Source organism: Oreochromis aureus, linkage group 8 (genome assembly GCF_013358895.1).
Source record: "Oreochromis aureus strain Israel breed Guangdong linkage group 8, ZZ_aureus, whole genome shotgun sequence".
Classification (NCBI taxonomy): Eukaryota; Metazoa; Chordata; class Actinopteri; order Cichliformes; family Cichlidae; genus Oreochromis; species Oreochromis aureus.
Window position 1 is genome coordinate 14,350,233 of NC_052949.1, and position 16,956 is coordinate 14,367,188.

A 16,956-nucleotide genomic window follows, 5' to 3' on the forward strand; every position below is an offset into this window, starting at 1 on the left:
CTCTTAGTTCAATAAAGCACCCAAGGGATAAATTAAGGTGGCTGACTTGCAACACGCTCCTCTGAGCATGGGTTTGGAGTTTATGTCAGATTCCTGATGCCATCAACTTGGCACAAACAGGCATGAGATTGCTTGTTTCTGAAAGCTCACTTACTTAGAGTCTACCCGTTTCTAGTTAAATGAATAATTAATGAATTCCACATTAAAGCTGAAAGGGGCATGAAAGGGGCTCAATTCGCTCCAGGAACACGGTGTAATGAAACATCTTTTTAATGCTTTTTAATGTATGTGTTTTTTTAATTATTTATTGTGTTTCCATAAATGCTAAATATTCAATGAAAAATAAAATGTGCATCCAACGATGAGCTTTCATCTCAGTAAAAATACATAGTTTGTAGGACAACTGAGGTGTTGCTAATTCAAATAGCTTGCATGTTACATGCTTGCCATGTGGTGACGTCAAGGTTATATGTTTCTTGCAAACAGACCCTGAAATTGTAAATTAACTATGAAGCATCCCAGATGTTTAATAATTTTCCCACCGTTTCATTTAGACCTGCCTTAATTCTTTGTGGCATAGATTAAACAAGGAACTGTAGATATTCCTGAGAGATTTCACTCAACATTGACACGATAGGATCACACAGTTACTGCATATTTGTTCCACCAGGTTCAAAAGGTGCTCTGTTGGATTGAGATCTTAGGACTGTGGAGGCCATTTGAGCACATGTTCAAGAAATCAGTTTGTGATGATTCGTTTTGAGACATGGTGTGTTATTGTATCTGTGTATATTCAGGCCTGCTTATTTTTTATTTTTAATATAATTACATATTTTCAGACATCATCATGAACTTTCGCACCACCTATGTGAGCCAGTCAGGCCAGGTGGTGTATGAGCCACGCTCTATTTGCATCCACTACGCCACCACCTGGTTCTTTGTGGATCTGGTGGCTGCCCTGCCCTTTGACCTGCTGTACGCATTCAATATCACAGTGGTGAGTACTACTGGACAGTCATATGTCCAGCCTTCTTTTTTGTCTCCGCATCCATCTGTGGCTGTCAGCATTACCATCAAACTGATAACTTGCTGCCCTGTTGTTGCAGCATGGCTGCCTCTGTGACAAGTAAACCATATGTACTACATTTCACAAACAATAGAAAGTGTTTGAGTGTTGATATTTAGCTTTCTACTCTCTTTCCTTTCTCTCCTTTTCTCTGTCACCCCTCCTCCCATATTTGCCTCAGACCTCCTTGGTCCACCTGCTTAAGACGGTACGTCTCCTGCGCCTCCTTCGTCTGCTCCAGAAGCTTGACCGCTACTCCCAGTACAGCGCCATGGTGCTGACCTTACTGATGTCTGTGTTTGCCCTGCTGGCTCACTGGATGGCCTGCATCTGGTACATGATTGGACGCAAAGAACTAGAGACCAATGAGAATTGGGACATAGGTGAGTCTAGTTGTGGCCTTGCTGAAGTCCGATCTCTTGAATTTTTGGTGTTTCATCTAGCAAGGGCGAGACATTAAGACATTTTTCACCATTTTCTCATAACATAAGCAAAGCCTGTTCTGATTTGATTCAGTTTTAATAGGTGTGTAAGTCGGCTGTTTCCTGCAAAAACTGAGTAGGCATTTGTTTTGTCCCTACTATGCTATAAATAGTAATTGCTTACTTATTGGGTGTCTAGCTCTGCTCTGTGGTGAGACAGTACTCTGCTGCTCTAATAAGAACAGCCTGAAACCAGATCAAAAGCTTTTACAAAAAAATGGCTGGTAGCAAGCAGCACACTGATGTGTCAATGAATGATGCATGCTTTTGTATGTACATTTTGGCTGAAGGGAGGTGAAGTCACAGCTGCTAATTAAGGCTTAGCACTATTTATCCCTGGAGGAGTAGGTCTAATTCTAGCCTGTTCCAAACCAACATACCTGGCTCCTGACGCTGCTGATCATCTCTTTCTAATACACAGAAAGACACCCACATGCAGGCACAAACATACATTTCTGTATTTCTCTCACATTGCACTCCGATCTTGCCACTACCATCCATATAAAAATAACAAGAGGTTAAACTTCTGGACGTTGCTCTCTCAACGCTACTCTCTAACCTCCTCTTTCAAGGGTGGCTCCATGAGCTGGGCAAACGTCTGGAGACGCCCTACGTTAACAGCACAGTGGGCGGCCCAACAGTGCACAGCTCCTACATCGCTGCCCTCTATTTTACCCTCAGCAGCCTGACCAGTGTGGGCTTTGGCAATGTCTGTGCCAACACCGATGCTGAGAAGATCTTCTCCATCTGCATCATGCTCATCGGCGGTACGTCTGACACTGGGGTACATTCTCCCTCTGGCGTCCTGGCATAACGCTGCTTCTGTTTGGCATGCGAGTACAACAAATTCAGCAGGAATCGAGTTGAATGGTTTGGCTGGCCTTTAAGACACAGCTTGCTGTCGTCTTCATATCCCAGAAACAGCTGAAATGGCAATTATTGGTGCAGCATGTCAGAAGATAGATAAGTGTTTGTTTTACTGCTCTTCTGATCGATGATGAAAGCCAAATTGTAACTTGTGGCCTCTTTGTGGATCAAAAGTAGATCATGACTGGGCAGTGAGCCATATAATATACACTTTATGAGAAAAAAACAAAGTATTGAACCACATGTTTTTATCCTTGAATTCAGTTTTTTCAGTCTCATTGCAACAGGTGTATAAAATCAAGCATGTAGTCATGCAGTCTGCCTTTACAAGTGTGTGAAAGAATGGGGATCATGGAATATTAGATGTGTAAAAGTCACCAATGCTCTGCAAACCTCCTCCTCTGGCATTAACATCAGCACAAAACTGTGACTCGGGAGCTTCATTGCATGGGTGTCCATGACCAAGAAACTCCTGTAGGTGTAATGTGTAGGTAGCCCAGTACTTTTATCCACTTAATGTATTTCAATATGTTAAAAAACAAAAATTTTATAAAGGAACAATAGACTTAAATCTTTCATTTCTTTGGTATTTATTTAATATTGTTAACCTTTTTTTTTTAATCAGGAGGTAAAACTTAAGAATTTAAGAATATCTTTGGGCCCACACTTCAAAATAGGATTTGAAATTGTAATATGTTACATATTTACACATCCCACCTTTATATTTACACCTTTGTTTCTGTCCTTATTACAGCACTGATGCATGCACTGGTCTTTGGTAATGTTACCGCCATCATCCAGCGTATGTACTCGCGCCGCTCTCTCTACCACACACGTATGAAGGACCTGAAGGACTTTATTCGTGTCCACCGTCTGTCCCAGCAGCTTAAACAGCGCATGCTGGAGTACTTCCAGACCACATGGTCTGTCAACAATGGTATAGATGCCAACGAGGTAGGAGTCCCTTTCTTGTTGCTGTCATGTAATATCTTTGTACATGCTGTTATCTGCCTTCAAGGAACTTCACCGCACCGTTTTCGATGGCAATTGAACAATGAACTCTGCTCTAAAATTCAATGCCAGCCCTTTGAAGCTGTAATTGTTTGTGCGCAGCACATGGTTCCCTGTACTCCATCAATTGATATCCTATTGAAATTCAAAAGAGGGTGACTGGTGGCAACACAGTCCATTCACTAATTACTTATCAGTGTCACACCTCATTACATCTGTCACAAATCCCCAGCTCCTGCATGACTTCCCTGATGAGCTGCGGGCCGATATCGCCATGCATCTGAATAAGGACATCCTCCAGCTGCCGGTCTTTAAGGGGGCCAGCCGCGGCTGCCTGCGCTCACTCTCTCTTCATATAAAAACCTCATTCTGTGTCCCGGGAGAGTACCTCATCCGTCAGGGTGATGCGCTGCATGCCAACTACTTCGTCTGCTCTGGCTCTCTAGAGGTGCTGAAGGATGGCATGGTGTTGGCTATATTAGGTCTGTATTGTTGTCAGACTGCATTTTTGGCATCATGTTTTTTGTATTTATTTTATATTTTTTGTACTTTAAAGTGTAACAGGGAATTTATCATCTTTTGGATTTTAGGGAAAGGAGACTTGATTGGCTCGGACCTGCCTGGAACAGACCAGGTAATCAAAACCAATGCTGATGTGAAGGCGCTTACCTACTGCGATCTCCAGTACATCAGTGTGCGTGGCCTGAAGGAGGTGCTGGAACTGTACCCCGAGTATGGCAGCGTGTTTACCTCCGACATCCACAACAACCTCACCTATAACCTCCGTGAAGGCAGCCAGGACGAGGTACCAAATACACACAAAATACTGGTGTTGATTCGGCGCCTTCAAACCTGAAAAACCAGCATGCCTAAATTCTTATGTCATTCTATGCCATGAAGAATTATGACATTAATGAAGATAAAAGCAGCTACAAGTTGGAACTAGCAAGTAGCAAATGCTGCCATTGCCAATCCACATGGGTCCATATCTTCAGCTGCTATTCTGTAATCGTTTTAACAATCCAAACTTAAGCATTGAACGATTTTAACCTTAGAGAAAAAAGTAATTGGCTTCATTGGATATTTAGTTGAACTCTACAAACAAAACTGATTTAGTTTTTCATGTGTGACTGACAAAACTGACAAAGATCTCCAAGGACATCCGCAACCTCCCCCTCTCAAGCATTATGTTTTTTGCTCCAAGCATTCCTCTTTTTCGAATCTGGCTTTTCTCGTTGGTTTTAATCATTTCTTTTTCTCTTTTTTCTTAGGTTGATTTGTTTAGTTTGGGACGCGATAGGCATCTGTGCTGGTTGTGTTAATTAGCGGATGTCTTTTTGTCAGTCAAGCTCAGGGAAAACAACTTTAATTGTATTAATGAGCACTTCAAAGCAGACTGATTGTGTTTGGTAGACTTGTTCCATGAGGCGACATCAAAGAGCAAAAGGCCACCTTTAAGTAACCATTGCATATATAGGTATATATATATATATAGCAGCAGTACCTGTGACCTAAGAATGAATGTTTAGTTATGCAGAAACCGTGTATGTGTTTAAACATTAGTAAAGTTATGTTTTTCTAAATTAGACAGGCTTCTCTGAAGCATGGCTGATCGTGAGTACTAGCACTTCTCTCACGCCATCTGCTCAGGGTTTTTGCTCAAACACAAAGCCAGGGGACAGCCACCCCCCTGCAAGGATGAAGGAATTATTTTGCTACCTGATTGCCAGACCACACACACACACACACACACACACACAGACACAAACACACACACACACACTCACAGTTGTACTGGTATCATCGGCATCCTCACAGTGGGTCTTTTTAAGATGGGAATTCCTCTAGGAAGGGAAGTCCTTTAACTCCTGAGAGTAACTTCAGTATTATATACTGACTGCACAGTAATCAGTCAGTTGCAGTGAAACAGTGCCAAAGAAACAGATTGTAGGAATCCTTATTACAATATAAGGTATCCACAAGGGACTACTTTATCTTCTGTAAATGGAGAAAAAGCAGAATGCCAGATGGAAAAAGACTTTTCTTTTTCTGTCAATTCTATAATTTAATTTCAGCTTTTGTTGCTGCGCTGTCTGTGAAATTATTTTTAGCAGTTTTGGGGAGAAAATGTAACAGTTTTTTACTCAGCAAACCAAGCTGAGTGTCTCAGCTGGAGAAACTAAAAACATCAACTGCAAGTCAGATACACTGAAATTGTAATAATCAGCCAATTATGCAAAGAACACTATACTGGTATAATTATAAGTTTGCTATTACATAAATCACTCCAAAGCACTTGTGGTGAACCTGCATCTCTCACTGGCTTTATGGAGGATTACACTGCGTAGTTACTTTAGTTACTTAAAGCTCATCAGTTATTTGTCCAGCCTGGATCTTGCTTCACCTCATAGCAAAAAAGCCTTAAAAATGCTGCACAGTCTACTGACTCAACACCCAATGGCAGACTTACTTTCAAAACATTAACAGTAAAAGTAATGATGTGTCAGAGTTGTCGGGTTTAAGGTCAGGTTAAATGGTTTGTTGTAATTGGGGTCTAAGACCCAGGAGTGATGCTTATTTCTTAAGGGAGGTGAGCTTTGAAAGATCAGGGATGACTGCGCTGTCCTGGGCAGAGTGGGAAGGTCACTCCACCACCGGGGATCCAGCAGAGTGTCAAAATTTGTTGGGCTATAATGACCATGTCGCCACAGGGAGGGTTAAGTAGTCTGTAGTCATGGCGTGTGAAGAACAAGCCGGTCGGTCTGAGTTATGGGGATGTGGCTCCCTTTGGAGCCTCAAATTGACAAAAACAGTTTAACAAAGTTGACAAAGGTACCCGCTGCTAAGCAGTGATGACAGTATACAAAAATAATATTAGTTATTAGGCACAAACTTTGAGTTTTTAGCATGACAATACCAACCTGGAGAGTGCAGAGCACAGAGACAACTACTATCTCAGATGACCCGTCCACAGACCACATTAATGTCTCTGGAAGTGCAATCTTCCACTGTGAGAGCTCATAGACAGCTCTATTTGGGTTTTCTGGATAACTCTGTTTCAACTTGTTGGACCCAGTAGATTCAGTTTTAGATTTTCTAGACTCTAGAAGTAAAAAGAAAAGCTCTCTACTATGCAAAACCCTCTCTACTTACTTGACAAACAGATACGGTGTGTAATTTTATAAGTCAGTCAGGGATAATTTGCTGCTTCCATCCCTTTTTGTGCAAGATAGCATGCTTGTGAATGAAATTCCCAGAATCCCCTGTCCCTGCAAACCTACTTTGCTATGTGGGACACTTGTTGCATTAGTGCTCCTTTAATTGACTTGGATGTTCATTTAATGTAAGTTGGAACCAATGTTTCTCACTGGCTGGTTAATCATCCCATGTTGCTCCAGGGTTAGTTTCCTTATGAGGAGTGTTTGCCCCTGTTTTCAACAGATTCATGCACGTTTTCACTTCGCCTCCCACATAGCACCACTTTTTTTCTTTTTTTAACCTCAGCATTGTGCATCAACGAAAGATTAAATTTAATTCACATCCTCGCTGGTTTCCCTCATCAAAGTGCATTGCTGGCATGATGTTGCTAGAGTGGCAGGCTGTGGCTTGTGCTGTCACATTAGCCATGTTTTCAGAAGCACATTTTTCACACACAAGGGAAGGACTCACGCTACCACAGCTTTATTTGCCACCCAGCTGGTGATTGCTAAGTTGCTAAAAATTTCTAGCCATAGACACACACACACACACACACACACACACACACACACACACACACCAGGGAAAGACAAACTTCCCCTGGAATCCCGGCGCAATCGAGCGTAGAAAGAAGATTGAGCGTGTAATTCAGCTCATGTGGCAATGGCTGCATCGCTGGCCAAGTTCATTTAATTAGTGGCACCAGTGGATGAAAGAGAGACTAACAAATTTGAATTTAGACACTTTTGCTACAGAAAAGTAATCAGTGAGATGTATTCATTTTTTGGGATTTCACTGCAACAGTTAATCTAAAATGTTCAGGGTTTGATACACAGTAGGCTGAATGAATAAATTAATGTATTATGCCTTTCTTTCTTTCTTGTGTCTTTCTTTTTTGTCAACGCAGGGCCTCCGAAGATTTTCAAAGTCACCGAGGCTTCCACACGTGAGTTCAGTGCAAATTCAGTATCCTTCTAGTCAGGTTTCACATTTTCAGATTTCCTTACCATACCTGTAAGTTATAATAAATATACAACAATTGGTATTGAATTTTAATCTACAGCTGGCAGGGCCTTGGAACAGCTGTTGCCATTACCTGTGCTGTGTATTTTTGAGATTTCATCCACCCTTTTTTTCTGGAACTTACTGTAATGCTAGTGAGTACTGTAGGGGGACTTGAGTAAGGACTTCCCCTACATGAAAGCAGCTCAGTCTCTCAAGCTGGCTCACTAACTGGGTCAATAGCTCCTTTAATGGGAACTCTTATGAGCTATTTTGCTTACTGTGTACTGAACTTATCAGTCTGCTTTATTGCTGTATCATTAAAATACTATTTACAGTGCTCACTTTGTCTGTTTTAAACGGCTGTGTAATACAGTTCTGTTGGCAGAAGTGTGTCGACTACGGCACATTTCTAACCTTATTAAATTAATGATGGACATACTATCAGCTGTAAATACATAATTGTCCCCATCGGCAACTTTAAACCATATTAGATGTTTTAAAGTTGACAGATAGTTTGAACAGAACAGTTTTTAAGATATGTTTTAGTTCTTTTTTATTTTTTCATTAAAAAAGATAAAACAAAAAGTCTTCTTTGGTGTTTGTTATGCATAAATAGATAAATATAAGAGCTGAATCTTAAGTCTGGATCTGAATTTATTCTTGCTTTAATTTAAGATGAAATTTCCAAGATATGCACATTTTTATCTATATTACATACAGTAGAAGCTTTTTTTCCTCTCACTGAGAAAGAAAATTCTTATGGGACTGAAAAAGTTTTTTTTCCCCATTCGCCTGTTAAAATTTCTAATTATTATCTCAAAATCTGGTAATTTGAAATTTCAAGATTTTTGTCAATTTTTAGTTATTTTCTAACACCATCTGTAGCCCAGACCATGACCCTTACCCTAACCCCTAAACCTACCTATAAGGTCAAATTATTGACTCAAAAATTTTAGAAAATAAACTGAAATTTTGACTCACAAGTAGCAGATTTTTTTTTTCCAGTTGCAAAAGTAAGCTCCTATAATCTTTCATTAGTTAAGAAGCCTTCGAAAAAATTCATGTATCCAGATCCAGATGTGACTCAAAGAGTTAACCATTTAACTAAATCAAGACAAAGTCCCATTTCAGTTAAAATTATAATGCAAATCCAAATACACCATCCAAAAGCAAATAGGTCTTCTTACTGATCTTGCTAACAAGCAGAGCTAACTACCATCACTTTACTGTTTTTATCTCACTATTTTGAGAGTGTACAGTTCAGTTGCTAACTCTCCATACTGTACTTTTTGTGCAGGAATCCAGGCTTCCTTCTATTGTGGAAACCAAGACTGATGATCCTGACGACTCCTTCCACCTGTCTCCAGCCACCCGCTCCCGCCGCAACCTCCTGCTGCCCAACTTCACCAGCCCCGTTCGCCGCACCTCCCTGGGGAACCTGCTGGGGGACGAGTTGCGGCAGTTCAACGCCCTGCGACGCTGCCGTTCGCCAAACCTTAGCCGCGGCTTCCTCGGACAGAGCTCCCCTCAGCCACCTTCGAAAAAAGAGCACACGACTCCTGTCTTAGTCCCGAGCACGGCCTCAACCGCAGCTGAGGGAGAGTCAGGAGCTGAGCAAAAGCCTACAAAGCTGCTCATTCCAACTGTCACTTGTTTTGGGCCACCGGATCTTAGTCCCAGGTATTAGTCATATTTAATTTCAGTCCTCAAGCACAAAATAAGTAAAAACACGAAGGCTATATTAATGTCATACAATTCAATGCAGTTTAATAATAATATTTACTCGGTAACTATAATACTAACTAAAGTACTTTATGACTGTTCTATGTGTGTTTTGATGATACATAAGGAGCATAAATTTTTTCTTCTACTTCAAAACAATTTCACACTGATTTCTTGAATGTTTATATAGTCACCTTGATTTTAATACAGTCATAGTATCTCCAAGAGCATCTGAATGAGGCTTTGCAGTAATGGACTGAGCAGAAAGCTGCAGATGGAGTGTATTTGCATTGCATATTTCAACAGATGTTACCGCATTTCATAACCATCACACCTTATACTCCTGATCCAGCTATCTGTATTCATAATGCATCCCTAAGTCACCCAGTAAGTTCTAGGTATGGGTAAGTGCTGGTTCACAGAGCTCAGGTGTCCGCCCCTCCAGACTTGTGCTGCTGTCTTCATGTTCAAACCCACATGGGCGTCTGCCAGCAGCAGCTCTCATGGCACATCGCTCGGTCGTCTCTTGGCTCCAGTGATAATTGAAAAAGCTCTACTGTTACATTAACTCCGGTCTCCCTCCTCTTCTCCCCTCTCGCCAGGGTTGTAGATGGCATCGAAGACAACGGGAGTACGTTCCATTTCAACGTGGAGCACAGCGGGCCTAATGCCAGCTCAGAGAGCAGCAGCACCCAAGGTAAGTCAAACCACCCACGAGCTGCTAGGGTCACCTGGGTGCCAGATGGCTGGAGGTAAACTCAGGAGTTCAAATAGTGGATAACACGAGGCAGGTCTGCCTGCTTTAGGGGGAATATGAGAGCGCAGCAGAATGAAATGACAGCCAGGTGTCCACAGAGTCAGAGAACATGTTAAAGGACAACTGAGGTCAAAGCAGGGCTCTGGCCATCTGACCTCAATCTCCACGCATGGTTGCTTTCCTCCTAGGATTACTATCAGTTTCAGTTCAGTAGAGATTCAGCTAATTTGCTTATTAAAGGGAGTGCTTTGGTAGCATAGTCTTGCAACTTGCATCTCTTTAGCTCCTCTCTGGTGATCTCCAGTTTCTGTTTTGATTGCAGACAGTTACTCCTGTCTGCCTATCATCATCTGCTTGCATGTGGACACTATCATACTAGACCAAGGTTAAATAGAAAGTGTTAAGGTTCAAAAATATAGGGAAGGACACACAGGAGGAATGCAAGTAACCACACTGGTCCAAAGGGTAAAGACGATGATTTTAATGAAATGACACGCGTGGGAGAATGAGCGGACTCTGTAAGCAGACAGCCCCACAATCTCATCCTCCTAACATCAAAATACAGTTTTATATGCATCAGAGTATATTTAGTGACGCCCCCTCATTGCGTCATCACATACATCAGCTTCAAAACCACAAATGTTCTATTTGACAACTTAAGGCACAATTAAAAGTACACTGGCTTCCATCTTCTCCCGGTGGTTTCCGTAAGCCAGCTCAGCTCTCGCATCGTGCATCTACTGCTTCATCAGTCAACTTTCACCTACACCCCAACAGTGTGTGTGTGTATGTCTCTTGCGTGCACAGAGTGTGCATCTGCTCTCTGCACCTTAGTTGACCTCACGTAGGCAACCAGGCTAAGGCCATCCTGTGTTGTGATGATCTTAACTTCTATGTAAAATGTATAAACTCATTATACAAACCCAGACTCTGGTTTTGGTTTCACTTTTGCAAAAGCACGCCGTTTCCTGTCAGCCTGCAACTCAGTTTTCTCACCCACGGAAGACTATATGTAAGAATATAAAACATTCGAAAACCTTTAAATTTTAGAACAACCTGTAATAAACCTGTTAATATTTGATTATGATAACCCCTGTAATATAAATTATAACTGAACCTGTAATAAAAACTAATATAATACCAATATATTTGAACATCTGAATGCATCTGAATGCAACATCACATGAAATGGTAATGACGATTATAAAATAGCAACAAATAATAGCAGTAAAATATTTCTATTCTCGATACTCCCTCTCTTGGTGACCCTTAAAAAGGGTCACCATACACTTATAACATTACTCTGACCCTCTCTAGAAATGCCAGCTCCCCTAAGAACACTCCATGGGTAAAGTCAGGTTGTCCTTGGTCCCTCTCTCGTGGAAATCTTCTCCTGTAAAGGATAGAAAACACTTTCTCCCTACTATGCTCTAAGTTACTCTGTTCCTCGATTGTTCTCAAAACATGAACCTAATTTCATATTTGGTTTTTGACTTTTATTTTCAAATCTTAGTCAACCGTACTCAGCATTTGTAAAACTCTTCAAGCACTGCCTTCAAGAGAATCGAAGGAAGCACGTCTCTGCATATGCTTCCTCTTTGCTCCTTATCTGATCATCAACATCCTGTGCACAAAACTGCCACTGCTGCAAGGGCCTACCTTTCATCTAAAGTCACCTCTCACAAGCAAAATCATCATAAAATCATTATAACGGCTTATTCTACTAAAAGGATAAAAACAACCACTTTAATCATTACATGTAAACACATAGTTAATTGCTCCTAAATAAACTTCATCATAGCTAAAAAGCTGAACTCTAACTGTATTTTGAACTCCCATTTCCTAGGTGATAACCTGTTTGAATCTATCATTTTATTTCATTTTGCTGCTTTTAATGTAATGGTACATTCTAATTATATTTTATCAGTCATTATATTTTATCAGTTTTAACCAAAATACATAAGCTTTTCCCCTTGGACCTGGTTTAAAGCAAAAACTTGATCCCTTCAACAAGTATTTGTTATCCTGTAACTGCATTTTATATAAGAGGACTAATTTAGAACTGCATGTGTTATCTCCATATTTTCATGTTACCCAATTTAGTTACAAACGAAACTCCTATTCAGTTAAATGCTAAATGGACTTCAGGCCTTTTGCCTGGAATCAATACTGTCAGGTCTTAATGAACTCTATATGTCTGTAAGCGTGTGCAATCCTTCAATAACTCAGGTCATTCTCACAGTAGATTGGCTAATCATAACGTTAACCAAAAGTTTATGACCCTCAAGAGACGACTCTCTGAGCCACAACTCCGTCAAAGGCACAAAAATGCAATGTGTATGAAAAATCATTTCTACATATATAATCTCCAATATTATTCATTCGAGTCCATACCACTCTTAACATCCTCATAAAAAGCTCTCCTCTACCCTAAAAATAAAAAAGAAATCCCACATTTTCTACTCATAAAATGTTCACTATTTTCCCCCAAAGCATATCCTTTATTCCCACAGTTTCCCCTTTAAGTTTGGTGTACAACTTCTTATTAACCCCAGCAATTTATCTTCTAAACAGAATTCAGTTCATTTTACTCCTTTCTTTTAACAAGTCCTCAGTTTTACTATATCTAGATTATCAAACAACCCCCCTAGTTATAAAATCATACTAAAACCCATTTCAAATTAAACAAATTAAATCTTACATCCCTCTCTTTTTTGACACATCTCATGTGGCAAAAAACTCAAAATGCTCCACCCAAGCTTAACCAATTAAAAGGAAAAAAGGTTAGTCATTTCATTTCTCAGAACAGCTCAGCAATTGTCCTCTCCGGTATTTTGCTCCAGCCCTGAAAACCTGTGTTTAAGGAACAAAATCAATTTTATCATCATGTCAAATCTTCTCCAACTCGTTGCTCCATCGAACTCTGGATCCTTGGAACTTCCTGGAAACAAAACCTGTACTTTACATTTCATACTCTCCCTCTATGATCCAGTCTGTGTCATGACAAAAATAACCTTAAACAAAACAGTTATTAATCCTGAGTTACCTCAGTTCATGGTAACTTAAGTTACACCAAACAATGTTTCCCTTTTAGCATTTAGCATTCTATAATGTAATAACATGGTCTAACCCAAATCAACAAAGCAGAAATTCACCCAAAGGAACATCAGCATCCCCAGATTTAAGTCTTCCACTTCTCCTGTTTGTCAACCTTTTATTTATTTCCCCCCTTGGTCCAACCACTCACATTCACTCCCATGCATTCACACATGATATTTTTTGCTGATCTGCAGCCTTCCGCGCACGTCATCAGATGCTCCACATCAGCAAAATCAGTTCAATCATTTGTTTTATTTCGTTTTCCTTTTTAGGAAAATAGTTCTCTATACTTTTGACTGGATTGAATCGATCAATCCATTTTTAGACAGAGACTCGCCGCCGATCAGTCTCTGATTGTAATCAATTATAATCCGTACTGCCCACCTGATTTTCGTACTTGGTAACTTTGTCAGCGCCGTCCGTTCACTCTCTTCCAGGCCTGCTTAGAACAAAAATGAAAAAGAGAGCTGATTATTAGCTCATCAAAGTACAAAACAAAATCACCTGACAGGTTTTTTCCTGAGTGCACTTACTACTACAAAAAAATTTTTGGGGCCCCTCTCAGACATATCCATGTCTTAATTAAACACCCCCTCTGGAAATAAAACAACAGCCTCAAAAATCTGAAACAATCTTAAATTTCACCCGTTCAACACACCGAAAACCTCGTCAAAAGATCAAAGACCGTTTTCATTCAGCACAAGATAAAAACCAATTTCAACCACATATCATCCTTAAATTATAAATTTCCTGTCCAAATCTGCCCCTCTGAACAGACCTGACCACCGTAATCAAATATCCTGATACTTTACCATTATATATTTCTCCCAATACTCTTCAACAGCCCCGATCTCTCTTGAACTGAACAGAAAGCCTCCGACACACACGCACACAGGAAGTGTCTTTGTCACTCACTCACTCCAGCTAATTTGCATAAACCCACAGCTCAACAGCCAACTTAACAAGAGGAATACATGTTTAAACCTTATCACATTATTGAATTATTTTCATTTTCTTTCTATACTAATCACTTACTTTGATCAATCAGTGCAAGAGCACTCCTAAGTAATCACTCCTCTTTTGTTTTTGTTTTTTTCCATAACTCACTCCCTTGTCATACAGCTTCGTTTGAGTTATTCCACAACTCTATTTTATCCAAGTGTGTTTTAAGTGTATTTTCTCCAACATTCACACCATTTTAACCCTCATGAAATTACCAGGCTGATTTAATTACATATGTTTGTGTTCTTAGCCAAGTTTTAATCACTATCCATACATTACTCTTCATGAGCTTGTCTGTGTAAGGTTAGTGCATTTTCTGTTTGTATGTGTGATTTCTATAAATGTTTCTTTATGATCTTTGTGATCTTGTAAATGTTTCTTTTGCAGTGTTTCAAACTCCTTTGACAGGGTGTGTTTTCTCTCTTTGGCTCATCACTGGTCCTTGTTAATGACATTTCCCCTTCGTCTGTGCCCAGTGGCCTTACCTGTTAAATCCCGTCTCCTCCAGTGACTCCAAGGTCACTCCGGGACTTAGGTTCGAGCAATCGTGACTGCGCCTTGCCTTAGGTTGTCCCAGGGTTTCGAGGTGGGATCTTACCCGTCATGGGCTGTCCAGCCTTCCATGCCCGCCTACTACAGGAGCCAACTGGGCAAGGGTGTTATCAGATCTAGGGGACACACTGGTTCTGGAAATTAAAGGAGTGTAAACTGCTTTCTTTATTAAACTTTCCAACAATAATTTCACATGTAACAGTTTGTGTACGTGCGTTTTCAATTCATTAATGTAATTGTTAGTTCCTGTATTTATTTCTCTCAGTCTGTCTCTTTTCTAAAACCTGTAATTAATATAATTTTATTACCTTATTACTTTTTCTTAAAACATGCATCCGCTTCATCTTCTTAGAATTTAACTCTGTCTCTTTCTCTGGGTGCTCCCCTGACATCATCAGTCACACACACACACCTTCCTCTCACACACACTTTTAAATAGAGCTCTTCCAAACATCAGGACAACTAACACTTCTCCACGGACAGGACCATTCTTTAGGTCAGTTTTATAGCATCAGTCACCCAATAATCTCTTAACTGGGTTTCCCAAGTACATATACTTATGTATTTTCAATCGGAAAAAATACACTCAACCTGTCATAACATCTCTCATGGATTTCTTGAATTAAAAGCACTTTCAAACTTTAAAACATCCTACTTTTCCTCACACAAGAAATATATTTCACACTCCTTTATTCCATACACACCTTTAAAAGTTCTAACCTCTTTAGTCATTCAGTAATCGTCTCACACACTGCCTTTTCTCTCTCAAACTGCCATTTTCCACTCACTCAGACAAATCATGCAGAGTCACTCAAATCAAATACTGACAGCATTCACACGGTTAAAATCACACAAAATACGCTTTCATACGAGTATTTTAAACATGCCTTCCATGATCAGAAAGAGCAAGTCAAAAGAAAAAGAAAAAGAAAACTGAAACCTCTCATCGTCTCACACCCTTCTTCTCCCACACACACATAACTGAAAAATAAAACACACCAACATTTATGGCTCACGAAATATACATCTATCAAAATTCAGTCATTTACTATACATCCACACTAATATATTCAAACTGTATTCATACTCTCATAATAAGCAAAACCAACCTCTTATATACAGGCATTTAGCAAAAAGCTCTCAGTCCTCTCGAAAACTGAAACCACCCTCTCTGCGCGTCACTGCTGCTCATTTGCATTTACACACACAATCAGTGCACATCCGGCTGTGCATGACTGACACAGAGACTGATCCTACTCATAGATCTCATATTTTATATTACAGACGTCTTATTAATTACAACTGCACAGATTTCTTTTAGGCCTCTTAAATCCTATAAATTTCGACAAATTTATCCATAACGGTCCGACCGATAAAAGTCCCTGACTTTTTTGCGACCAATTTTAGCCAGTATTCCGTCCCTGACGGTGGCCCGATTGCTAATGCCCTAACCAAATTTATCGTAGCCAAAAAGCGCAAGAATAGGGGACTTGAACCCTAGCTTATCTCAGGATGCCCTGTACCCCACGGTCAAGCCAAACCGAGCTAACCCTACTGCGCCGGTAGGTCAACAATGCGCGTCCGCATCGAGGAGGGATCGCAACGTCCGGGCTATGCGCTTCTTAACAGACGCCGCTGTCGTTCTAGAAAAATTTAGAATAATTTGAAACAACAATCTACACCCAACACAGGATTAAGATTGAGGACAACCCTCAACAGTTTTAGAGATTCCCCAGTCCTCTTCGGATGTTGCCCGAAACTATCCCTAGTCATCGCTAGGTGAAGGATAGATTTCTCTATCCAGCAGGGAGCGTCACCTCCGAGAAAGTTCTTAAGGGTTGCATAACCAATGGGACTTGAACCCACACAATGACCAAATTCCTATCCTTCTAAAGTTCACTTCGCAGTCCAACTGCTTTAATTCTCTTTTCATTCCTTTATTCTCATTACTCAGTACTGTCACTTATAAACTTCCATTTCATTATCGTTACTTCAACCTTCAACTTTTCACCAAAATCAAAGCAGACATCTACCAGTAGTTTCAGTGAGTAGACTTTCAATTTACACAGCCCAATTCGACACACTTTGGTTCATAAGATCAACAGGTGGTGCCTACCTTTTGTTATATGCCGGCTTGTCACTCACTTTGACCACTGACCAATGCCTGAGCGCCTGGCGCCTCGGACCTTTCTCCA

General features: G+C 40.4%; 1 protein-coding gene across 1 annotated transcript in view; it reads left to right on the plus strand.

Moving 5' to 3' along the window:
* The window catches only part of kcnh4b (potassium voltage-gated channel, subfamily H (eag-related), member 4b), a 48,162-nt gene that overhangs the window by 26,008 nt on the left and 5,198 nt on the right, over positions 1-16,956 (plus strand). The window contains 9 exon segments of the mRNA XM_039616756.1: positions 840-997; positions 1,248-1,449; positions 2,121-2,315; positions 3,170-3,369; positions 3,659-3,908; positions 4,017-4,231; positions 7,532-7,570; positions 8,927-9,309; positions 9,954-10,048. Coding sequence (XP_039472690.1) covers positions 840-997; positions 1,248-1,449; positions 2,121-2,315; positions 3,170-3,369; positions 3,659-3,908; positions 4,017-4,231; positions 7,532-7,570; positions 8,927-9,309; positions 9,954-10,048 — 1,737 coding nt within the window.